The sequence below is a fragment of the Pristiophorus japonicus genome, chromosome 24 (assembly GCF_044704955.1).
Source record: "Pristiophorus japonicus isolate sPriJap1 chromosome 24, sPriJap1.hap1, whole genome shotgun sequence".
NCBI classification, from domain to species: domain Eukaryota; kingdom Metazoa; phylum Chordata; class Chondrichthyes; family Pristiophoridae; genus Pristiophorus; species Pristiophorus japonicus.
This window is the reverse complement of record NC_092000.1, coordinates 32059113-32081979: the sequence shown is the minus strand read 5'-3', so window position 1 is coordinate 32081979 and position 22867 is coordinate 32059113. Positions and strand designations below refer to the sequence as shown.

The 22867-nt window shown below is 50.8% G+C and overlaps 1 protein-coding gene across 1 annotated transcript in view; it reads left to right on the top strand.

The window, feature by feature from the left end:
• The window catches only part of LOC139237843 (asialoglycoprotein receptor 1-like), an 81692-nt gene that overhangs the window by 22624 nt on the left and 36201 nt on the right, over positions 1–22867 (top strand). The window contains exon 3 of the mRNA XM_070867068.1: positions 1316–1357. Within this exon, the coding sequence (XP_070723169.1) occupies positions 1316–1357 (42 nt within the window). The remainder of the gene's footprint in view (positions 1–1315; positions 1358–22867) is intronic.

The window sequence follows — 22867 nt, the reverse complement described above, 5'->3', positions numbered from 1 at the left end:
CTCTCCCTCCCCCACTCTCCCTCCGCTCCCCACTCCCCCCGTCCCCCTCTCCCTCCCCCAGTCCCTCCCCCAGTCCCTCCCCCACTCTCCCTCCGCTCCCCACTCCCCCCCCGTCCCCCTCTCCCTCCCCCAGCCCCTCCCCCACTCCCTTCGAACTTTACAGATGCACTTTTGCCAGCCTAGCGAAAGATTCGGTGACTCAGTGACTCAGTGGGGAGTTGCATGCTTTACAAATGTTTCTCATTGTTCAGAATCCCACTTTCCTCACACTGAACCATCTGGAACCCATTACACACATACCCAAAAATAACTGTTCAATTTCCCAGCAAGAGCTGAACCTGGATAAATGTGCTTCTCCATTGTTGAGAGACATTACAGCCAACCAGTGTTTGTGGAAACGTGCTGATTCTGGTTAATGGGGGTGTAGTAGCTCGGGGACCAATAACGCGGGCGACCCAACAGTGAACCGAGGGTCGGGACAGTGATCTGGGGTCCGGGCAGTGATCTGGGGGTCCGGGCAGTGATCTGGGGTCGGGACAGTGATCTGGGGGTCGGGACAGTGATCCGGGGTCCGGGCAGTGATCCGGGGGTCCGGGCAATGATCCGGGGGTCCGGGCAATGATCCGGGGGTCCGGGCAGTGATCTGGGGGTCCGGGCAGTGATCTTGGGGTCCGGGCAGTGATCCGGGAGTCCGGGCAGTGATCCGGGAGTCCGGGCAATGATCCGGGGGTCCGGGCAGTGATCCGGGAGTCCGGGCAGTGATCTGGGGAACATGGGTTCAAAGCTCACTGCAGCTGTTGAGAATTTGAATTCAGTTTTCCAAACCTGGATGGTCTTGGGAAAAGTGACCATGAAGCTGCCGGATTGCGGTAAAAACCCAACAGGTTTGTTAATGTCCTTTAGGGAAGGAAAGCTGTGGTCCTTACCCGTTCTGGGCCTATAGGTGACTCCAGCCTCACACCAACGTAGTTGGCTCTGAATTGCCTTCTGACGAGGCCCAGCAGGTCACCCAGTTATATCAAACCCACAACCCACGACCCACCTTCTCCGGGCAACTGGAGACGGCCAATAAATGCCGGCCTTGCCAGCGACGCCCACATCCCGAGAGTGAATAAAAAGCCCATCTCCAGTTGCATTGCCGGGGTGAATCAGTGCAGTCAGGGTTTATAACTCTCGGACTAACTCAACAGGGCAAATTCTATTTTCATTAAATGCTATTCAAAGACCACGAGAACGGGCTGCCCTTCACTGTGTATTTCCAGCGAGGTTCCTTCCCTCATTTCTGTCTCATTTTTATCCCACACCAACGTTAAAGGTGACGCACAGCAAGATGGAACACAAGAGGCACCTGCTGGGGGTAAGTGCCTGGGGCTGCACTGGGGGGGGGGAGGGGAGGGGGGGAGGGGGAGGGGGAGGGGGATGGGGAGGGGAGGGAGAGGGGGATGGGGAGGGGAGGGGGAGGGGCCAAAAACACAGAGGGGAGGGGAGGGGGAGGGAATGAGGATCGGGAAGGGGAGGGGAGGGGGACCAGGACTGGGAGGGGGAGGGGGGTTAACTGCACCGAGGACATCCTTGATATCAGTGATGGAGATGGAGTTTGGAAGAACTTGGATGGGAGGGGGAGGATGGGATGGGAGGGGGAGGATGGGGTGGAGGGGAGGATGGGGTGGAGGGGGGGATGGGGGCGGGGGTAGGAGGGGCGATGGACTGGCTGCGTCCAGCTTGAACCTATCAGGGCCACAGGAGGGCGCTGCCAAAAAAGGTTGTTGAAAAACCCTTCCCTGAATGTGAGTCCGTGATGCAAAGTGTTTGCCCATCCTGCTGCAGTGCCGCAGACCATTGCCATCCCTCCTAATCCTCCCCCTCCCCTCACCTGCTCACCCCCTACATCCAACTGCTTCCTCCCTCTACCAGTTGTCCTGCTCCTTCTCCAACACCCAGCCCCCCTCCCGCCCACCACCCCCGCATCCCGTCCCGCGCAGGAGCTGAGGACCATTGCCCTGAAATTATAATCCTCTTTATCCCTGAGCTGCCTGGAGACCTCGCTGTTCCACCACAGGGATCATTCCCTGTGTTCATGCCAGTCTCTGTCTCTCTCTCTATGGGCCCAAGTTTCGTGCCGCGCCTAGAATGGCGCAGTCCCGACCTGGACGCCCGTTTTTCATGCCGCAAAGTGCGCCTAAAAAAAACTTGCAGATTCTCCAGCTCCCTGCAGGTTGTTTGCAGCTCGGCGCAGCGCAGCATGAGCTGTAGGGGGCGGAGCCAGGTCCCTGCACTGAAAACAGTGCCGAGACCTCTGCACATGCGCGCTACAGTGGGCACGCATGTGCAGTAGCTCCAGGCGCCCAAAACTGTGTGGGAGGGGCCCGAAGCACGCAGCCCCTAGCCCTGGCCAAATGGCCTCACTGGGGCTATGTGAATAAGGTTCCTCCCACGCCCAGCTCCTGCTTCCTCCCAACCCGACCCGAGTCCCGCTTTCCCCCCCGCCCCTGGACCGGACCCGACCCGACTCCCCCGGACTGGACCCGACCCGACTCCCGCTTCCCCCCCACCCCCCGCCTCCGGACCGGACCCGATACCGACACCGACCCGACTCCCGCTTCCCCGCCCCCGGACTGGACCCGACCTGACCTCCCTACCCCCGACCTGACCTCCCTCTCCCCGACCTGACCTCCCTCTCCCGACCTACCCCCAACCCAAACCGAACCGAACCGACCTCCCTCCCACCATCCCCCTGACCCGCGTTCCCCCCGACTCGACCCAACGCCACCTATCTGTAAATCTGGTGCTGGGGACAGGCCCTGCCCCAAGTCTTGGCCCTGTCCGAAGTCTCGGGCCCGGCCCGTTCAGCCTCCCTCCCCCATCTCCTTCCCCCCCCCATCTCCTTCCCCCCCCATCTCCTTCCCCCCCCATCTCCTTCCCCCCCATCTCCTTCCACCCCCATCTCCTTCCCCCCCCATCTCCTTCCCCCCCATCTCCTTCCCCACCCCATCTCCTTCCCCACCCCATCTCCTTCTCCCCCCATCTCCTTCTCCCCCCATCTCCTTCTCCCCCCCATCTCCTTCCCCCATCTCCTTCCCCCCCATCTCCTTCCCCCCATCTCCTTCCCCCCCATCTCCTTCCCCCCCCATCTCCTTTGCCCCCCCATCTCCTTTGCTCCCCCATCTCCTTTGCCCCCCCATCTCCTTTCCCCCCATCTCCTTTCCCCCCCATCTCCTTTCCCCCCCATCTCCTTTCCCCCCCCATCTCCTTTCCCCCCCATCTCCTTTCCCCCCCCATCTCCTTTCCCCCCCCATCTCCTTTCCCCCCATCTCCTTTCCCCCCATCTCCTCTCCATCTCCTTTCCCCCCTTCTCCCCCTCTCCCCTCCCTCCCCTTCCCTCCTCCCCCTTTCCTCCCTCTGCTCCCCCTCCCCCTTCCCTCCCTCTGCTCTCCCCTCCCCCTTCCCTCCCTCTGCTCCCCCCTCTCTCCCTCTAACTCCCTCCTCCCCCTCCCCTCGCTGTCAGAAACACAGACACTGACAGACAGAGAATGAGAGACACACGCAGACAGAAAGATAGAGACACTGACAGAGACACACTGGCTGGGGGGCATCCCAGCACGCTGTTGGAGGGCTCCCGGTAAGTAGAAAATGTTTTATTTATTGATTTTAAAAAAAAAAATATTTCTTATTAATTTTTTTTGATTGATTTATTGGTTGATTTATTGATGTTTTTATCATTTATTATTGATGGTGGCTCTTTATTTGTAAAACTGAAGTGTTTAATGTTTGTAAACTTCCCTTTAAACCCCCCCCCCCATTCCCTACGCCTGATTTGTAACCTACACCTGATTTTCTAAAGTGTAGACAAGGTTTTTTCGAGCGTACAAAAATCTTCACTTACACCATTCTTAGTTAGTTTGGAGTAAGTTTTCACTGATGAAACTTTGAAAACAAGCGCAAGTGGCCGGACACGCCCCCTTTTGAAAAAAAAATTCTGTTCCAAAGTGAAACTGTTCTAACTGACTAGAACTGGAGCAAACTAAATGACGAGAATTCCGATTTCTAAGATACTCCGTTCTACACCAGTTGCTCCTAAAAATCAGGAGCAAATCATGTGGAAACTTGGGGCCTATATATCTCTGTCTCTGGCTCTGTCTCTGGCTCTGTCCCTAGCTCTGGCTCTGTCCCTAGCTCTGTCCCTGGCTCTGTCTCTGTTTCTGTCTCTGTCTCTGTCTCTGTCCCTGTCTCTGTCCCTGTCTCTGTCTCTGTCTCTGCCTCTGTCTCTGTCTCTGTCTCTGTCGATCTCCGTGTCTAGTCTCAATCTCTCTCTCTCTCGCTCTCTCTCTCTGTCTCAGTCTCAGTCTCTCTCTGTTTCTGTCCCAGTCGCTGGGCTCAATTTTCCCGGGTCATTCGTGCCGTTTTTTCTAGCGTATTTATGTTTTTCAAAGTTTCCCTCTGCGATCTGCGCCGGCGTAATTGAGTTAGTTACGATTTTTCTAGGTGAATTTTTTTTACATAAACATTCCCTCATGTCTGCACCGGTTTTCATAATTTTTCGCAGTTTGGTCAAAAATATTTCCTCCTAGGTCGGTGAATCTGGCCACTCCTACAAAACCTTCTGGTGAGTTAACAGAAAGCAGCGTACATTGACAAATCGGCACTGAAAGACGCCATTGTTTTTCATCGAAGATTTTGGAAGAAGTCAAGAACACTGTCAAAATCAATAATAAAGTTCAACTTTTTTTACCTGTCAACGCAGGAAGTTTCGGGGATTTCAGAAGTTTTCGTTTTTTTACATACACGCCACCACCGAACGTCTTGAAGCAGGGCTGGAGGGTCGTGGCTTTGGACGGCAGGGTCGGCCCCGCGCAGGGGCACAGGGGCTCGGGGCTCAGCTGGAAAACAAGCCCGGGGAGGGGAGAGAGGGAGGCGTCGACCGATCTGAGCCTGGGGAGCAAGGTGCCATTCGGAAGGTTTCTGAAGACTGCAATGAGTTTGGGGGAGGAGGGGGTGGGGGAGAGAGAAGGGGAGAAGTCACAAGTCTGCAATGACCTGTACTACGCATGCGTGTCCATTGCAACAATGTCAAAAACGTCACTTTTTTTTGTCGTGCATGCGCAGAAGGTGCGGCATCATTTTTCGGCACGGACAGCAGGCTCCACTCTCCGAGGCGACTGGACACGCTGCGTGGCGCCAAATTCGAATTATACATCGGGGAAACTTTGGTAAAATATTTCCGCTGCATTTCTGGCTGAGAAAAACGGGCGAAACTCTGGCAATACGCCAGAAAACGGGCTTGGGCAAAATTGAGCCCTCTGCCTTTATCTCCATCTCTTTCTTTGCAGCACTCTCTCAGTCTCTCTCTGACTGTCCCTGTATCTATCTCCCTTTCTCTCTGTGTCTAGTCTCAGTCTCCCTCTGTCTCAGTCTCAGTCTCTCTCTGTCCCTGTCTCTGTCTCTGTCCCTGTCCCTGTCCCTGTCTCTGTCTCTGTCCCTGTCTCTGACACTCTCTCTGTCTCTGTCACTCTCTCTGTCACTCTCTCTGTCACTCTCTCTGTCTCTGTCTCTGTCACTCTCTCTGTCTCTGTCTCTGTCTCTGTCCCTGTCACTCTCTCTGTCTCTATCTCTTTCTTTGCACCTCAGTCGGTCTGCCATCACTGATTAGAATGTTTCCATGTTCTGGCAACAAAACACAGTTAAAGGTAAGCAGATCCTTTCTCTTTACCGAAGAAGTTTCTGAAATTCAATTCATTTTTTTTAATTTCCAAGAAAAAAAGAACTCAACAAAGGATGAGGACAGACAATCTCATTCCCGCTCTCTCGTTCTCCCTCTCAGCTTGATACATTTTCTGAAGTAAAAACTGCATAGCTTTCATGTAAAGGTTTTGTTGGAAATCTGCCAAAATGCATCATGCAATTTATATTCAAATCATATTTTAAATACACAAACGGAAATATTGTTATACACAGACGCAAAGAAATAATATAATGTTTAGAATTCAGACACAAACAAATCCACAACAGATGTGAAATCTATACAGTCTTTTATATTCAAAATGGGTTCTGTTTCTCTCAAAAAAAACAGCCTTGCTGTTGTACAAACTTTTAAGATATACTTTAATTGATTAAAGTTTTTGAAAGTTGTTCTTGCTTCAAATAATGTTGATAAAACAAACCGCTTTTGTTGGAGTTTAAAGAAAAGCATTGTCTTGACTGGGCTGGCCAAATGCTTATGATCGAAGCATAGAATCTCCACACGAAGGCTTCGGAGACAAGCTGCAGCCTTCAAGTAAAGACCTTATGGAAGTGTTTAAAAGACACAAAAGATCATTCAATTTAATCATAAAATTGCAAAAATCTTACTTTATTCTGAAATTTGTCATTTCTAATGATACTCCCAGTGCAGTGCTGAGGGAGCGCTGCACTGTGGGAGGTGCCGTCTTACGGATGAGACATTAAACCAAGGCCCCGTCTGTTCTTTGAGGTGGACATAAAAGATCCCATGCCATTTCTAAGAAGAGTAGGGGAGTTATCCCCGGTTTCCTGGCCAATCCCTCAATCAGCATAACAAAAACAGGATTATCTGGTCATTATCACATTGTTGTTTGTGGGAGCTTGCTGTGTACAAATTGGCTGTCGCGTTTCCCACATGTGTGAGGAGGACACAAAAAATCTGCAAAAGGACATACACAGGCTAAGTGAGTGAGCAAAAATTTGGCAGATGGAGTATAATGTTGGAAAGTGTGAGGTACACTTTGACAGAAAAAATCAATGGGCAAGTTATTATTTAAATGGAGAAAAATTACAAAGTGCTGCAGTACAGCGGGACCTGGGGGTACTTGTGCATGAAACACAAAAGGATAGTATGCAGGAACAGCAAGTGATCAGGAAGGCCAATGGAATCTTGGCCTTTATTGCAAAGGGGATGGAGTATAAAAGCAGGGAAGTCTTGCTTCAGTTATACAGAGTATTGGTGAGGCCACACCTGGAATACTGCGTGCAGTTTTGGTTTCCATATTTACGAAAGGATATACTTGTTTTGGAGGCTGTTCAGAGAAGGTTCACTAGGTTGATTCCGGGGATGAGGGGGTTAACTTATGAGGAAAGGTTGAGTAGGTTGGGCCTCTACTCAGTGGAATTCAGAAGAATGAGAGGTGATCTTATCGAAACGTATAAGATTATGAGGGGGCTTGACAAGGTGGATGCAGAGAGGATGTTTCCACTGATGGGGGAGACTAGAACTAGAGGGCATAAGCTTAGAATAAGGGGCCGCCCATTTAAAACTGAGATGAGGAGGAATTTCTTCTCAGAGGGTTGTAAATCTGTGGAATTTGCTGCCTCAGAGTTTTGGAAGCTGGGACATTGAGTAAATTTAAGACAGAGATGGACAGTTTCTGAAACGATAAGGGAATAAGGGGTTCTGGGGAGCGGGCGGGGAAGCGAACCTGAGTCCATGATCGGATCAGCCATGATTGTATTAAATGGCGGAGCAGGCTCGAGGGGCCGTATGGCCTAACCCTGCTCCTATTTCTTATGTTTTTATGTTCTTATTGCAACAGTGACTTCACTCCAAAAGTACTTCGTCAGCTGTAATGCACTTTGAGACGTCCTGTCGACATGAAAGGCGCTATATAAATCCAAGTCTTTCTTTTTTCAAAACCTTAATTTGGGCATTAGAAATTTTAGTTACTGAGAAAAAATGTCGGATGAAAAATTTCTCAAAAATCATTTACAGTGATCTGATTCGTTCACTTTTTCCCTTTAGTATTTCCAATGGTATAACTGGTGAATCTCCTGACGTGTTGCTCGATGAGTCATTAGCAATTTTCCCTTTCATTCTTTTTCATGTGCAAGGCCCCTTCAATGGGCTATACAGGCCATTCAAAGTTCTGCGCATGCACAGATTTTCTATTCAAAACAACAACAACAACTTGTAGGTACATAGCGCCTTTAACATAGTAAAGGTTCTTCACAGGAGTATTATAAGACAACAAATTTGACACCGAGCCACATAAGGAAAATTTAGGGCAGGTGACCAAAAGCTTGGTCAAAGAGGTCAGTTTTAAGGAGCGTCTTCAAGGAGGGAAGAGTGGTAGAGAGGCGGAGAGGTTTAGGGAGGGAGTTCCAGAGCTTGGTGCCCAGGCAACAAAAGACACGGCCACTGATGGTTGAGTGATTATAATCAGGGATGCTCAAGAGGGAACACTGCATTCGACAAGCTGACTGCATCCTGATAGTCGGCCTTGGCGATCAGGAACCCACCTTGGGACAGGTAGTGTGAAACTTTCCGTAGCATATAAGAACATAAGAACATAAGAAATAGGAGCAGGAGTCGGCCATAAGGCCCCTCGAGTCTGCTCCGCCATTTAATACGATCATGGACTCAGCTCCACTTCCCCGCCCACTCCCCATTAACCCCTTATCCCCTTATCATTTAAGAAACTGTCTATTTCTGTCTTAAATTTATTCAATGTCCCAGCTTCCACAGCTCTCTGAGGCAGCGAATTCCACAGATTAACAACTCTCAGAGAAGAAATTTCTCCTCATCTCTATTTTAAATGGGCGGCCCCTTATTCTAAGATCATGCCCTCTAGTTTTAGTCTCCCCCATCAGTGGAAACATCCTCTCTGCATCCACCTTGTCAAGACCCCTCATAATCTTATACATTTCGATAAGATTACCTCTCATTCTTCTGAATTCCAATGAGTAGAGGCCCAACCTACTCAACCTTTCCTCATAAGTCAATCCCCTCATCCCTGGAATAGACCTAGTGAACCTTTTCTGAACTGCCTCCAAAGCAAGTATATCCTTTAGTAAATATGGAAACCAAAACTGCACTCAGTATTCTAGGTGTGGCCTCTCCAATACCTTATATAGCTGTAGCAAGACTTCCCTGCTTTTATACTCCATCCCCTATGCAATAAAGGCCAAGATTCCAGTACCTAACCTGCATACTATCTTTTTGTGTTTCATGCACAAGTACCCCCTGGTCCCGCTGTACTGCAGCATTTTGCAATCTTTCTCCATTTAAATTTTGATTTTTGATTTTTTCTGCCAAAGTGCATGATCTCACATTTTCCAACATTATACTCCTCTGCCAAATTTTTGCCCACTCACTTAGCCTGTCTATGTCCTTTTGTAGATTTTTTGTGTCCTCCTCACACATTGCTTTTCCTCCCATCTTTGTATCGTCGGCTACGTTACACTCGGTCCCTTCTTCCAAGTCGTTAATATAGATTGTAAATAGTTGGGGTCCCAGCACTGATCCCTGCGGCACCCCACTAGTTACTGATTGCCAACCCGAGAATGAACCATTTATCCCGACTCTCTGTTTTCTGTTAGTTAGCCAATCCTCTATCCATGCTAATATATTACTCCCAACCCTATGAACTTTTATCTTGTGCAGTAACCTTTTATGTGGCACCTTGTCAAATGCCTTCTGGAAGTCCAAATACACCACATCCACTGGTTCCCCTTTATCCACCCTCTTCGTTACATCCTCGAAGAACTCCAGCAAATTTGTGAAACATGACTTCCCATTCATAAATCCATGCTGACTCTACTTGACCGAATTTTGTTTTTCCAAATGTCCTGCTACTGCTTCTTTAATAATGGACTCTAACATTTTCCCAACCACAAATATTAGGCTAACTAGTCTACAGATTCCTGCTTTTTGTCTGCCTCCTTTTTTAAATAGGGGTGTTACATTTGCAGTTTTCCAATCTGCTGGGACCTCCCAGAATCCAGGGAATTTTGGTAAATTATATCCACAATCCCTGCCGCTACTTCTCTTAAGACCCGAGGATGCAAGCCATCAGGCCCAGGGGATTTATCTGCCTTTAGTCCCATTATCTTACTGAGTACCACCTCCTTAGTGATTGTGATTGTGTTAAGTTCCTCCCCCCTATAGCTCCTTGACTATCCACTGTTAGGATATTGTTTGTGTCATCCACCGTAAAGACTGATGCAAAATATTTGTTCAGAGTTTCTGCCATCTCCATGTTCCCTATTACTAATTCCCCGGTCTCGTCCTACAAGGGACCAACATTTAAGTTAGCCACTCATTTCCTTTTTATATACCTATAGAAACTCTTGCAACTGTTTTTATATTTTGTGCTAGTTTACTTATTCCCTTTAGTATTGCTAATGATATAACTGGTGAATCTCCTGACGTGTTGCTCGATGAGTCATTAGCAGGAGTGCAGACATCTCGGGGGGGGGATTGTGGGGCTGGAGGAGATTACAGAGATAGGGAGGAGCGAGCCCATGGAGGGATTTGAAAACAAGGATGAGAATTCTGAAATCGAGGCGTTGCTTAACCGGGAGCCAATGTAGGCCAGCGAGCACAAGGGGTGATGGGTGAGCGGGACTTGGTGCGAGTTAGGACACGGCCAGCCGAGTTTTGGATCTAGTTTACGTAGGGTAGAATGTGGAAGGCCAGCCAGGAGTGTGTTGGAATAGTCAAGTCTAGAGGTAACAAAGGCATGGATGAGGGTTTCAGTAACAGATGAGAGCAGTGATTGGCCTGCGCGGGGCATCCAGACCCTCGCACGGCCTCGCGGCTGTGCACCTTAATGGGATCATTGGGCATTAGTAGAATCATAGAATGGTTACAGCACGGAAGGAGGCCATTCGGCTCGTCGAGCCCGTTCCGATTCTCCGCTAGTCCCACTCCCTTGCCCTTCCCCCCCCCTAAACCGGCAAACTTGATTGCACTGATGGCCTTGGGGTTTGGAAGACCTTAGATGGGGCTGTGGTGTTGGGCTGGCTCCTCACTGTCAGGCCTCTAACCACTTCCCTCATTTCTGATTGGCACATTTCCCACCGCTTCCGTTTTGATAGCTTACTGGTTTATTTAGCTCATTCAGGAAATTATTAGAGCAGAAATGTTACAGTGAAAGTGAGACAACAGGAAGTGAGTGCAGCAAACAGCAAGTGTGCACAAGTCTTTTAATATATCAGCCATGTGGCTCAGTGGGCAGCACTCTCGCCTCTAAGTCAGAATGGTTGTGGGTTCAAGTCCCACCCCAGGAACTTGGGCACATAAATCTAGGCTGACAACTCCCAGTGCTGTGCTGAGGGAGCCCCGCACTGTCAGAGATGCCGTCTTTCGGATGAGACATTAAACCGAGGCCCCGTCTGCTCTCTCAGATGGATGTAAAGGATCCCATGGCACTATTTTGAAGACGAGCAGGGGAGTTATCTCTGATATCCTGGGGCCAATATTTATACCTCAATCAATGTAACAAAATCAATTATCTGCTCATTATCATGTTGCTGTTTGTGGGAGCTTGCTGTGCACAAATAGGCTGCTGCGTTTCCCACATTACAACAGTGACTACACTCCAAAAAGTAGTTCATTGGCTGTAAAGCACTTTGAGATGTCCGGTGGTCTTCAAAGGCGCTATATAAATCCAAGTTTTTCTCTCTATCGTAGATGGATAGATGCCAGATAAAAAGCTCATTTGCATATGTCTAGCCCAAAATAACAAGGATTTCCTTTCTGTCAGAACATCTTCCATAGGCTATTCAACTATGAAAGTGCCTCACAGAAGCTCTCACGTGAAGATAAGAAGAGCAAGAAAAGACCATTCGGCCCATCAAGCCTGCCCCATTCCATGGACAGTGTAAGCTGCACACAGACCTTCTCCCCTAACCCTGTACCCTTCAGCAAGACTTCCTTCCTTCGAAAGGCAGAAAAAACTTGGGAAATTCCTCTCTGACTTCCTCAGGCAGTGAAGCGGAGCTCCAGCAAGGCACAGATGCCTAGGACTCTTCAGTATCGAAACTAACGGGTGACTGGACAAGCTCCCTTCTCCCTTTAAAAGGACAGTAGCGACTCCGTGCTCCCCACAAGTTCCAGTACTTTGTTCCTGAGTGCAGTGACTCTCTGCGTAAAGAAAACCTTCCAGGCATCCAATCCAACTCTCGGCCTTTGGATTTTATTGGTGTTGGCCTTTCGATAATCAGTTCATCTCCAACACTCTGTGTCACGAGACTGCATCCCATCCCGTCACTGCTTGATAAACCTGAGTAATATCCCCATCTTTCTACAATGCTAATAACCCCAGATCTCCAAGCCTGTCCTTGTAACTGAGAGCCCTGTGATTTGATTCCATCCTGATTGTTTCCCACTGCACCATCTCTAGAGACAGACACCATGAAAGATGTTACAGGAAAGATGCGATTGCACTGGAGAGGGTACAGAGGAGATTTACGAGGGTGTTGCCTGGACTAGAGAATTTTAGCGATGAGGAAAGATTGGAGATGCTGGGGCTGTTTTCTTTGGAACAGAGGAGGCTGAGGGGAGACCTGATTAAGGTGTATAAAATTATGAGGGGCCTAGATAGAGTGGATAGGAAGGACCTGTTTCCCTCAGCAGAGGGGTCAACAACCAGAGGGCATGAATTTAAAGTCATTGGTAGGAGGTTTAGAGTGGATTTGAGGGGAAATGTCTTCACCCAGAGGGTGGTGGGGGTCTGGAACTCACTGCCTGAAAGGATGGTAGAGGCAGAAACCCTCACCACATTTAAAAAATACTTGATGTGCGCTTAAAGTACTACAGGGCTACGGACCAAGAGCTGGAAAGTGGGATTAGGTTGGATAGTTCTTGGTTGGCCGGCGCGGACACGATGGGCCGAAATGGTCTCCTTCCATGCTGTAAATTTCTATGATTCTATGAAACCAGGCAGAAGGAGGCAGAGCAAGTTGAGAAGGCTGTTAAAAAGCATACAGGATACTTGACTTTAAAAACAGAGGCATAGAGTACAAGAGCAAGGAAGTTATACTGAACCTTCATAAAATACTGGTAGGGCCCCAGCTGAAGTATTGTGTCCAATTTTGGGCACCGTACTTTAGGAACGATGTCAAGACCTTGGAGTGGTAGATTTACCAGAATGGTACTGGGTCCTGGAGAAGCTGGGGTTGTTCTCCTTGGAGCAGAGAAGGTTAAGGGGAGATTTAATAGAGGTGTTCAAAATCATGAGGGGTGTTGATAGTGTAGATGGGAAGAAAGTGTTACCATTGGCAGTGAGATTGGTAACCAGAGGTCACAGATTTAAGATAAATAGCAAAACAATCCACCAGGAGATTTTTTTTAACTTGTAATGTTCTGGATAACACTGCCTGAAAGGGCGGTGGGAGAAAATTCAGGAATAACTTTCAAAAGGGAATTGGATAAATACTTGAAAAGGAGAAATTTGCAGGGCTGTGGGGAAAGAGCAGGTCAGTGGGACAAATTGGATCGCTCTTTCAAAGAGGCGGCCCAGAAACGATGGGCCGAATGGCCTCCTTCTGTGCAGTATCACTCGATGATTCTATGATTCGAAACACTTCGAAGAAATACTTTGAAATGTGTGAAAATACATTTTTGTGCAACAAAAGGCAATGAGCTGTTCGCTAGTACACCTTCAGGGGAGTAATTACTTACAAGAGTTAACAACTAGTTACAACAGTGGCCCAAGTTCAGCTGTATAACCCTGTATCAAACTGACTGACCACAAGGCTTCACTGCAGGCCAACCCTGATTGGACATATTCCAGGAGGTTACATCATATGACCTCCTGCCTCTAACTTTCCCCGCCCGGTACAACAGCCTTTTTAATCCCCCATCGGCAATATTTTAATAACTAATAAACAAAAAGGTTCAAACAATATGAAAAACACACATTTTTTTTTAATAACCCTATGGTTGCTGGCAGGAGATTAATCGTTAATTCTTGGTGACTCCCGGACAATGCTGGAGGGTTGGCAACCCTCTTGGCGTAAACACTTTCGCGTGACATCACATTGATGTAAGCGAGTACGGACTCAACGAGCCCCGTGTATGAAAAGGAATGTAAGCTTTCAGCCTGCTATCCTCTATAAGGGAACAGCAAGCCCTAAATAGGAATGGACTCCAGGGATGGAATCTTAGTTCTGCCTGGATGACAGCCAGAATATTTTTCTCTATGCTTCTGTTTTGGAAGAGCCAGAATTTTTTTCTAGTTAACACAAAGCCAAGTAGGAACAAGAAATTGCTGGCATCTGGTTTCCTTCGCCGTGCTGGAGGCCCTGATGTGATCAAGGCTCACATCAAGCTCCATCTGGAGATCGCTGCATTTGATTGATTTCCCCAAAAAAGAAAGAAAAAAAGAAAGAGAATAAGAAAGAAAGAAAGACAGAGAGAAAGAAAGAAATGGAAAGAACGAGAGAACAAAAGAGAATGAGAAAGAAAGAATGAAAAAGAAAGAAGAAAAGAAAGAGAAAAAGGTAGAAAGAGGGACAGAAAGAGGAAGAAAGAGAAAGAAAAAAGAGAAAGAATGAAAGAAAGATAGAATGAGAAAGAGAGAAAGAATGAGAGAGAGATAGAAAAAGAAAGAGAAAGAGACAGATAAAGAATGAGAGAAAGAAAGATATAGAGAGAAAGAAAGAACGAGAAATAAAGAAATAAAGAGAAAATGAGAGAGAAAGTCTTAAAAAGAGAGAAAGAAAGAGAGAACCAAAGAAAGAAAGGATAGAATTCTTCGACATAATTCAGTGGAAAACACAGCTGAATACAAAAAGTGCCGAAGAGAACTGGAAAAGGAAATAAGAGAGAGCATGAGGGCATTGCTGAGGTACTAAATGAGTACTTTGTCTCTGTCTTCACTAAAGAAGCAGATGCTGCCAATATCACAGTGAAGGAGATAGTAGAAATATTGTACAGGATAAAAATAGATAAAGAGGAGGTAGTTAAAATATTTTCAGCGCCCAAAGTAGAAAAGTCTCGTGGTCTGGATGGGATGCATCCTGGGTTACCGAGGGAAGTCAGGGTGGAAATTGCAGCGGCTCTGGCCACAATCTTCCAATCCTCTGTCGATATGGGGCGGTGCCAGAGGGCAAATGTTGCACCGCTGTTGAAAAAAGGGGAGAGGGATAAATCCGTCAACCTAACATCGACTGTAACAGACAATGATCCAAGGCAAAATTACTTGGCACTTGGAAAAACATGGGTTAATAAATGCAAGGATTTGTTAAAGGCAAATCATGGGTTACTGAGGGCAGTGTGGTTGATGTTGTGTACATGGACTTTCAAAAGACGTTTGATAAAGTGCCACATAATGGACTTGTTACCAACATTAAACCCCCTGGGATTGAAGGGGTAGTGGCAGCATGGATACAAGATTGGCTGAGGACAGAGAACAGAGAGTAGGGTTATTTTCCAGACTGGAGGGAAGTGTACAATGGTGTTCCCCCAGGGGTCAGATTTGGACCACTGCTCTTTTAGATATGTTAATGACATGGACTTGGGTACGCTGGGCATCATTTCAAAGTTCGCAGGTGACACAAAACTTGGAAATATGAGGAGGAAAGTAGCAGACTTCAGGAGGGCACAGACAGACCGGTGAAATGGGCAGACACATACGGCAGCTGAAGTTTAATGCAGAGAAGTCTGAAGTGATTCATTTTGTTCGGAAGAATGAGCAGAGGCAATATAAATAAACAAAACGGTCTTTGAAAGTGAAGGACAAGTTGAGAAGGCTGTGTACAGGATCCTTGGCTTTGTAAAGGAAGGACGTTATACTTCACCTGGATAAAACATTGGTTCGGCCCCAGCTGGAGTATTGTGTGGGCACTGCACTTCAGGAGGGATGTCGAGGGAGCAGAGGGGGTTTACCAGAATGGCTCCAGGGATGAGCAATTATGTGGAGAGACTGCGGTTGAAGGTTCGGGGGAGATTTGAAAGAAGTGTTCAATATCTTGAGTAAATAAGGAGAAACTGTTCCCAGTGGTAGAAGGGTCGGTAACCAGAGGGCACCGATTTAAGGTCATTGGCAAAAGAACCAGAGGCGAGATGAGGAAAAATGTGTTTACACAGCGAGTTGTTGTGATCTGGAAAGCGCTGCCTGAAAGGGCGGTGGGGGCAGATTCAACAGTAACTTCCAAAAGGGAATTGGATAAATACTTAAAAAGGAAAAGTTTGAAGGACATGTTGGCCGAATGGCCTCCTCCTGTGCTGTATCACTCAATGATTCTAAAGAAAGAAAGACTTGTATTTATATCACACTTTTCACCAGCTCAAGACGTCCCAAAGTGCTTTACAGGAAATGATGCACATTTGAAGTGTAACATGGGAAACGCGGCAGCCAATTTACGCACAACAAGCTCCAACAATGTGATGATGACCAGATAAACTCTTTTTTAGAGATGGTGGTTGAGGGATAAATATTGGCCATGACACTGAGGATAACTCCCCTACTGTTCTTCGAAATAGGGCCATGGGATCTTTTACATCCACCTGAGAGGGCAAACGGGGCCTCGGTTTAATGTCTCATCCGAAAGACGGCACCTCCGACAGTGCAGCACTTTTCAGCACTGCACTGGAGTGACAGCCTAGATTTCTGTGTTCAAGTCCCTGGAGTGGGACATGAACCCACAACCTTCTGACTCAGAGGCGAGTGTGCTATGGCTGAAACCTAAGTTTGAAGCATTGAAGAGCTGGTGCATGTCTGGCCCTGGATCGCTTGCTTCAGGTTCTCAGATATATCAGTGCCCTAGGCTCCCCTGGCACTGAGGCAAAAAGCCCCAGACTTGGCCCGTTCCAAGCGAACAAGCCTCGACCAATGTCGGTAACGGGACAGCTGTGAGCCCAAGAGCTTGGAATACCGATGGGCCCTACGTGACCGTGGACTATGAAGGGTAAACCTTAACTCCCTCCGCCAGGGCAAACCAGGTGCAACGGGCATTAATAGCCGAGCGACCCTCTTGCCACTCCTTGTAGGCTCCATGAGTATCTTCAGCCAATCAGGGGCCTGGGGTGAGGAGTTGTCTTTGTACAGCCTACTGGGTGGAGCATCAGGCCACTCCCCCTCTCCCTCCTCACCCCAGGCCCCCTCCCCACCACAGGCCCCCTCCCCATCCCAGGTCTCCTCCTCACACCAGGCCCCCTCCTCACACCAGACCCCATCGTCACACCAGGTCCCCTCCTCATCCCAGGGCCCCTCCTCATCCCAGGGCCCCTCCTCATCCCAGGCCCCCTACTCACCCCAGGCCCCCTCCTCACACCAGGCCCCCTCCTCACACCAGACCTCATCGTCACACCAGGCCCCCTCCTCATCCCAGGGCCCCTCCTCATCCCAGGGCCCCTCCTCATCCCAGGCCCCCTCCTCACACCAGGCCCTCTCCTTACCCCAGACCTCCTCCCCCTCCTCACCCCAGGCCCCCTCCTCACTCCAGGCCCTCTCCTTACCCCAGGCCCCGCCACTTTCCCACCCCCAGCCTTCTCCCTGGTCACACCCACTCTGTTACCTCTGGAGTCCCACAAGGATCTATCCTTGGTCCACTTCTATTTCTCATCTGCGACATCATCCGGAAACACAAAGGCAGATTCCACATGTACACTGACAACACCCAGCTCTCCCTCACCACCCGCTCTCTAGGCCCCTCCATGACCTCTTTCCACGTGGGAAGCTGTCAGTTAATGTCAAAGCTGAGGAGATTTAAACTCTGGGAATGGAGTGGAAACAGGTTAAGGGGGTGAGAGTAATAAATACTCGTTGGGGGCGTTCCGTTGGGTGGGAGAGGATCCTGAGCCTCTCGGAGCGAGGGCCACTGCACTTTCCAACCGACGTCAATGAGCAGAATCAGAAACCCATAAACTGCAATGTGGTTAAGTTTGCAGATGATATTGAACTGGGAGTGGCAGTGGAACCAGAAGAGACAGTTCAGTAATTAGAGTGAGATTGATAAAATAAGTACATAGACAGATCAAAAACAGATGGAATTAAACGCAAAACACTGCACAGGGAATGGACAAAGTGGTAACACATGATCTCCACTAGAGGTGCGGTAATAACCGAGGGGGATTCTGAAAGAAACCTTCGAATTTGAATCGATTAGCCGCCAAACATGTCCAAGCAATGGAGAGTAGGAAACAAAGCCAATGGCATGTTGAGCTGCAAAAGAGAGTGTCAGAGAAAGTCATGCTCAAACTGTACTGTATACTGGTCAGACCCCACACTGAGCCCTGTGTCCACTGGTCAGACCCCACACGAGCCCTGTGTCCACTGGTCAGACCCCACACTGAGCCCTGTGTCCACTGGTCAGACCTCACACTGAGCCCTGTGTCCACTGGTCAGACCCCACACTGAGCACTGTGTCCACTGGTCAGACCCCACACTGAGCACTGTGTCCACTGGTCAGACCTCACACTGAGCCCTATGTCCACTGGTCAGACCCCACACTGAGCCCTGTGTCCATTGGTCAGACGCCACACTGAGCACTGTGTCCACTGGTCAGACCACTGAGCCCTGTGTCCACTGGTCAGACCCCATACTGAGCCCTGTGTCCACTGGTCAGACCCCACACTGAGCCCTGTGTCCACTGGTCAGACCCCACACTGAGCCCTGTGTCCACTGGTCAGACCCTACACTGAGCACTGTGTCCACTGGTCAGACCCACACTGAGCACTGTGTCCACTGGTCAGACACACACTGAGCCCTGTGTCCACTGGTCAGACCCCACACTGAGCCCTGTGTCCACTGGTCAGACTCACACTGAGCCCTGTATCCACTGGTCAGACCCCACACTGAGCACTGTGTCCACTGGTCAGACCTCACACTGAGCCCTGTGTCCACTGGTCAGACTCACACTGAGCCCTGTATCCACTGGTCAGACCCCACACTGAGTCCTGTGTCCACTGGTCAGACCCCACACTGAGCACTGTGTCCACTGGTCAGACCCACACTTAGCACTGTGTCCACTGGTCAGACCCCACACTGAGCACTGTGTCCACTGGTCAGACCCCACACTAAGCACTGTGTCGACTGGTCAGACCCCACACTGAGCCCTGTGTCCAGTGGTCAGACCCCACACTGAGCCGTGTGTCCACTGGTCAGACCCACACTGAGCCCTGTGTCCATTGGTCAGACCTCACACTGAGCACTGTGTCCACTGGTCAGAGCCACAGTGAGCCCTGTGTCCACTGGTCAGACCCACACTAAGCCCTGTGTCCACTGGTCAGACCCACACTGAGCACTGTGGCCACTGGTCAGACCCACACTGAGCCCTGTGTCCATTGGTCAGACCCCACACTGAGCCCTGCATCCACTGGTCAGACCCACACTGAGCCCTGTGTCCACTGGTCAGACCCCACACTGAGCCCTGTGTCCACTGGTCAGACCCCACACTGAGCCCTGTGTCCACTGGTCAGACCCACACTGAGCACTGTGTCCACTGGTCAGACCTCACAATGAGCACCATGTCCACTGGTCAGAGCCACACTGAGCACTGTGTCCACTGGTCAGACCCACACTGAGCACTATGTCCACTGGTCAGACCCACACTGAGCACTGTGTCCACTGGTCAGACCTCACACTGAGCACTATGTCCACTGGTCAGAGCCACACTGAGCACTGTGTCCACTGGTTAGACCCCACACTGAGCACTGTGTCCACTGGTCAGAGCCACACTGAGCCCTGTGTCCACTGGTCAGAGCCACACTGAGCCCTGTGTCCACTGGTCAGACCCACAGTGAGCACTGTGTCCAGTGGTCAGACCCCACACTGAGCCCTGTGTCCATTGGTCAGAGGCACACTGAGCCCTGTGTCCACTGGTCAGACCCCACACTGAGCACTGTGTCCACTGGTCAGACCCCACACTGAGCCCTGTGTCCACTGGTCAGACCCCACACTGAGCACTGTGTCCACTGGTCAGACCCACACTGAGCCCTGTGTCCACTGGTCAGACCCACACTGAGCCCTGTGTCCACTGGTCAGAGCCACAGTGAGCCCTGTGTCCATTGGTCAGAGCCACACTGAGCCCTGTGTCCACTGGTCTGACCCCACACTGAGCACTGTGTCCACTGGTTAGACCCCACACTGAGCCCTGTGTCCAGTGGTCAGACCCCACACTGAGCCCTGTGTCCACTGGTCAGACCCCACACTGAGCACTGTTTCCACTGGTCAGACTCACACTAAGCACTATGTCCACTGGTCAGACCCACACTGAGCCTTGTGTCCACTGGTCAGAGCCACACTGAGCCCTGTGTCCACTGGTCAGACACACACTGAGCCCTGTGTCCACTGGTCAGAGCCACACTGAGCCCTGTGTCCACTGGTCAGACCCCACACTGAGCCATGTGTCCACTGGTCAGACCCCACACTGAGCACTGTGTCCACTGGTCAGACCCCACACTGAGCCCTGTGTCCAGCTCTGGTCAGACCCCACACTGAGCACTGTGTCCAGCTCTGGTCAGACCCACACTGAGCACTTTGTCCACTGGTCAGACCCACACTGAGCCCTGTGTCCACTGGTCAGACCTCACACTGAGCACTTTGTCCACTGGTCAGACCCCACACTGAGCACTGTATCCACTGGTCAGACCCCAGACTGAGCCCTGTGTCAACTGGTCAGACCCCACACTGAGCCCTGTGTCCACTCGTCAGACCCCACACTGAGCCCTGTGTCCACTGGTCAGACCTCACACTGAGCCCTGTGTCCACTGGTCAGACCTCACACTGAGCCCTGTGTCCACTGGTCAGACCTACACTGAGCCCTGTGTCCACTGGTCAGACCCACACTGAGCCCTGTGCCCACTGGTCAGACCCACACTGAGCCCTGTGTCCACTGGTCAGACCCACACTGAGCCCTGTGTCCACTGGTCAGACCCACACTGAGCCCTGTGTCCACTGGTCAGACCCCACACTGAGCCCTGTGTCCACTGGTCAGACCCCACACTGAGCCCTGTGTCCACTGGTCAGACCCACACTGAGCACTGTGTCCACTGGTCAGACCTCACAATGAGCACCATGTCCACTGGTCAGAGCCACACTGAGCACTGTGTCCACTGGTCAGACCCACACTGAGCACTATGTCCACTGGTCAGACCCACACTGAGCACTGTGTCCACTGGTCAGACCTCACACTGAGCACTATGTCCACTGGTCAGAGCCACACTGAGCACTGTGTCCACTGGTTAGACCCCACACTGAGCACTGTGTCCACTGGTCAGAGCCACACTGAGCCCTGTGTCCACTGGTCAGAGCCACACTGAGCCCTGTGTCCACTGGTCAGACCCACAGTGAGCACTGTGTCCAGTGGTCAGACCCCACACTGAGCCCTGTGTCCATTGATCAGAGGCACACTGAGCCCTGTGTCCACTGGTCAGACCCCACACTGAGCACTGTGTCCACTGGTCAGACCCCACACTGAGCCCTGTGTCCACTGGTCAGACCCCACACTGAGCACTGTGTCCACTGGTCAGACCCACACTGAGCCCTGTGTCCACTGGTCAGACCCACACTGAGCCCTGTGTCCACTGGTCAGAGCCACAGTGAGCCCTGTGTCCATTGGTCAGAGCCACACTGAGCCCTGTGTCCACTGGTCTGACCCCACACTGAGCACTGTGTCCACTGGTTAGACCCCACACTGAGCCCTGTGTCCAGTGGTCAGACCCCACACTGAGCCCTGTGTCCACTGGTCAGACCCCACACTGAGCACTGTTTCCACTGGTCAGACTCACACTAAGCACTATGTCCACTGGTCAGACCCACACTGAGCCTTGTGTCCACTGGTCAGAGCCACACTGAGCCCTGTGTCCACTGGTCAGACACACACTGAGCCCTGTGTCCACTGGTCAGAGCCACACTGAGCCCTGTGTCCACTGGTCAGACCCCACACTGAGCCATGTGTCCACTGGTCAGACCCCACACTGAGCACTGTGTCCACTGGTCAGACCCCACACTGAGCCCTGTGTCCAGCTCTGGTCAGACCCCACACTGAGCACTGTGTCCAGCTCTGGTCAGACCCACACTGAGCACTTTGTCCACTGGTCAGACCCACACTGAGCCCTGTGTCCACTGGTCAGACCTCACACTGAGCACTTTGTCCACTGGTCAGACCTCACACTGAGCACTGTATCCACTGGTCAGACCCCAGACTGAGCCCTGTGTCAACTGGTCAGACCCCACACTGAGCCCTGTGTCCACTCGTCAGACCCCACACTGAGCCCTGTGTCCACTGGTCAGACCTCACACTGAGCCCTGTGTCCACTGGTCAGACCTCACACTGAGCCCTGTGTCCACTGGTCAGACCTACACTGAGCCCTGTGTCCACTGGTCAGACCCACACTGAGCCCTGTGCCCACTGGTCAGACCCACAATGAGCCCTGTGTCCACTGGTCAGACCCACACTGAGCCCTGTGTCCACTGGTCAGACCCACACTGAGCCCTGTGTCCACTGGTCAGACCCCATACTGAGCCCTGTGTCCACTGGTCAGACCTCACACTGAGCACTGTGTCCACTGGTCAGACCCCACACTGAGCCCTGTGTCCACTGGTTAGAGCCACACTGAGCCCTATGTCCACTGGTCAGACCCCACACTGAGCCCTGTGTCCACTGGCCAGACCCACACTGAGCCCTGTGTCCACTGGTCAGACCCCACACTGAGCACTGTGTCCACTGGTCAGACCCACACTGAGCACTGTGTCCACTGGTCAGACCTCACACTGAGCACTGTGTCCACTGGTCAGACCCACACTGAGCCCTGTGTCCACTGGTCAGACCGACACTGAGCACTGTGTCCACTGGTCAGACCCCATACTGAGCACTGTGTCCACTGGTCAGACCCCACGCTGAGCACTGTGTCCACTGGTCAGACCCCACACTGAGCACTGTGTCCACTGGTCAGACCCACACTGAGCCCTGTGTCCACTGGTCAGACCGACACTGAGCACTGTGTCCACTGGTCAGACCCCACACTGAGCACTGTGTCCACTGGTCAGACCCACACTGAGCCCTGTGTCCACTGGTCAGACCCACACTGAGCACTTGTCCAGGTCTGGTCACCAAGACACGAGGAAGGCCTTCGAGCGCTGGATGCAGAGCCAAGAAGATCCACGAGGCTAACCCCCAGGGTCAGGGGCCA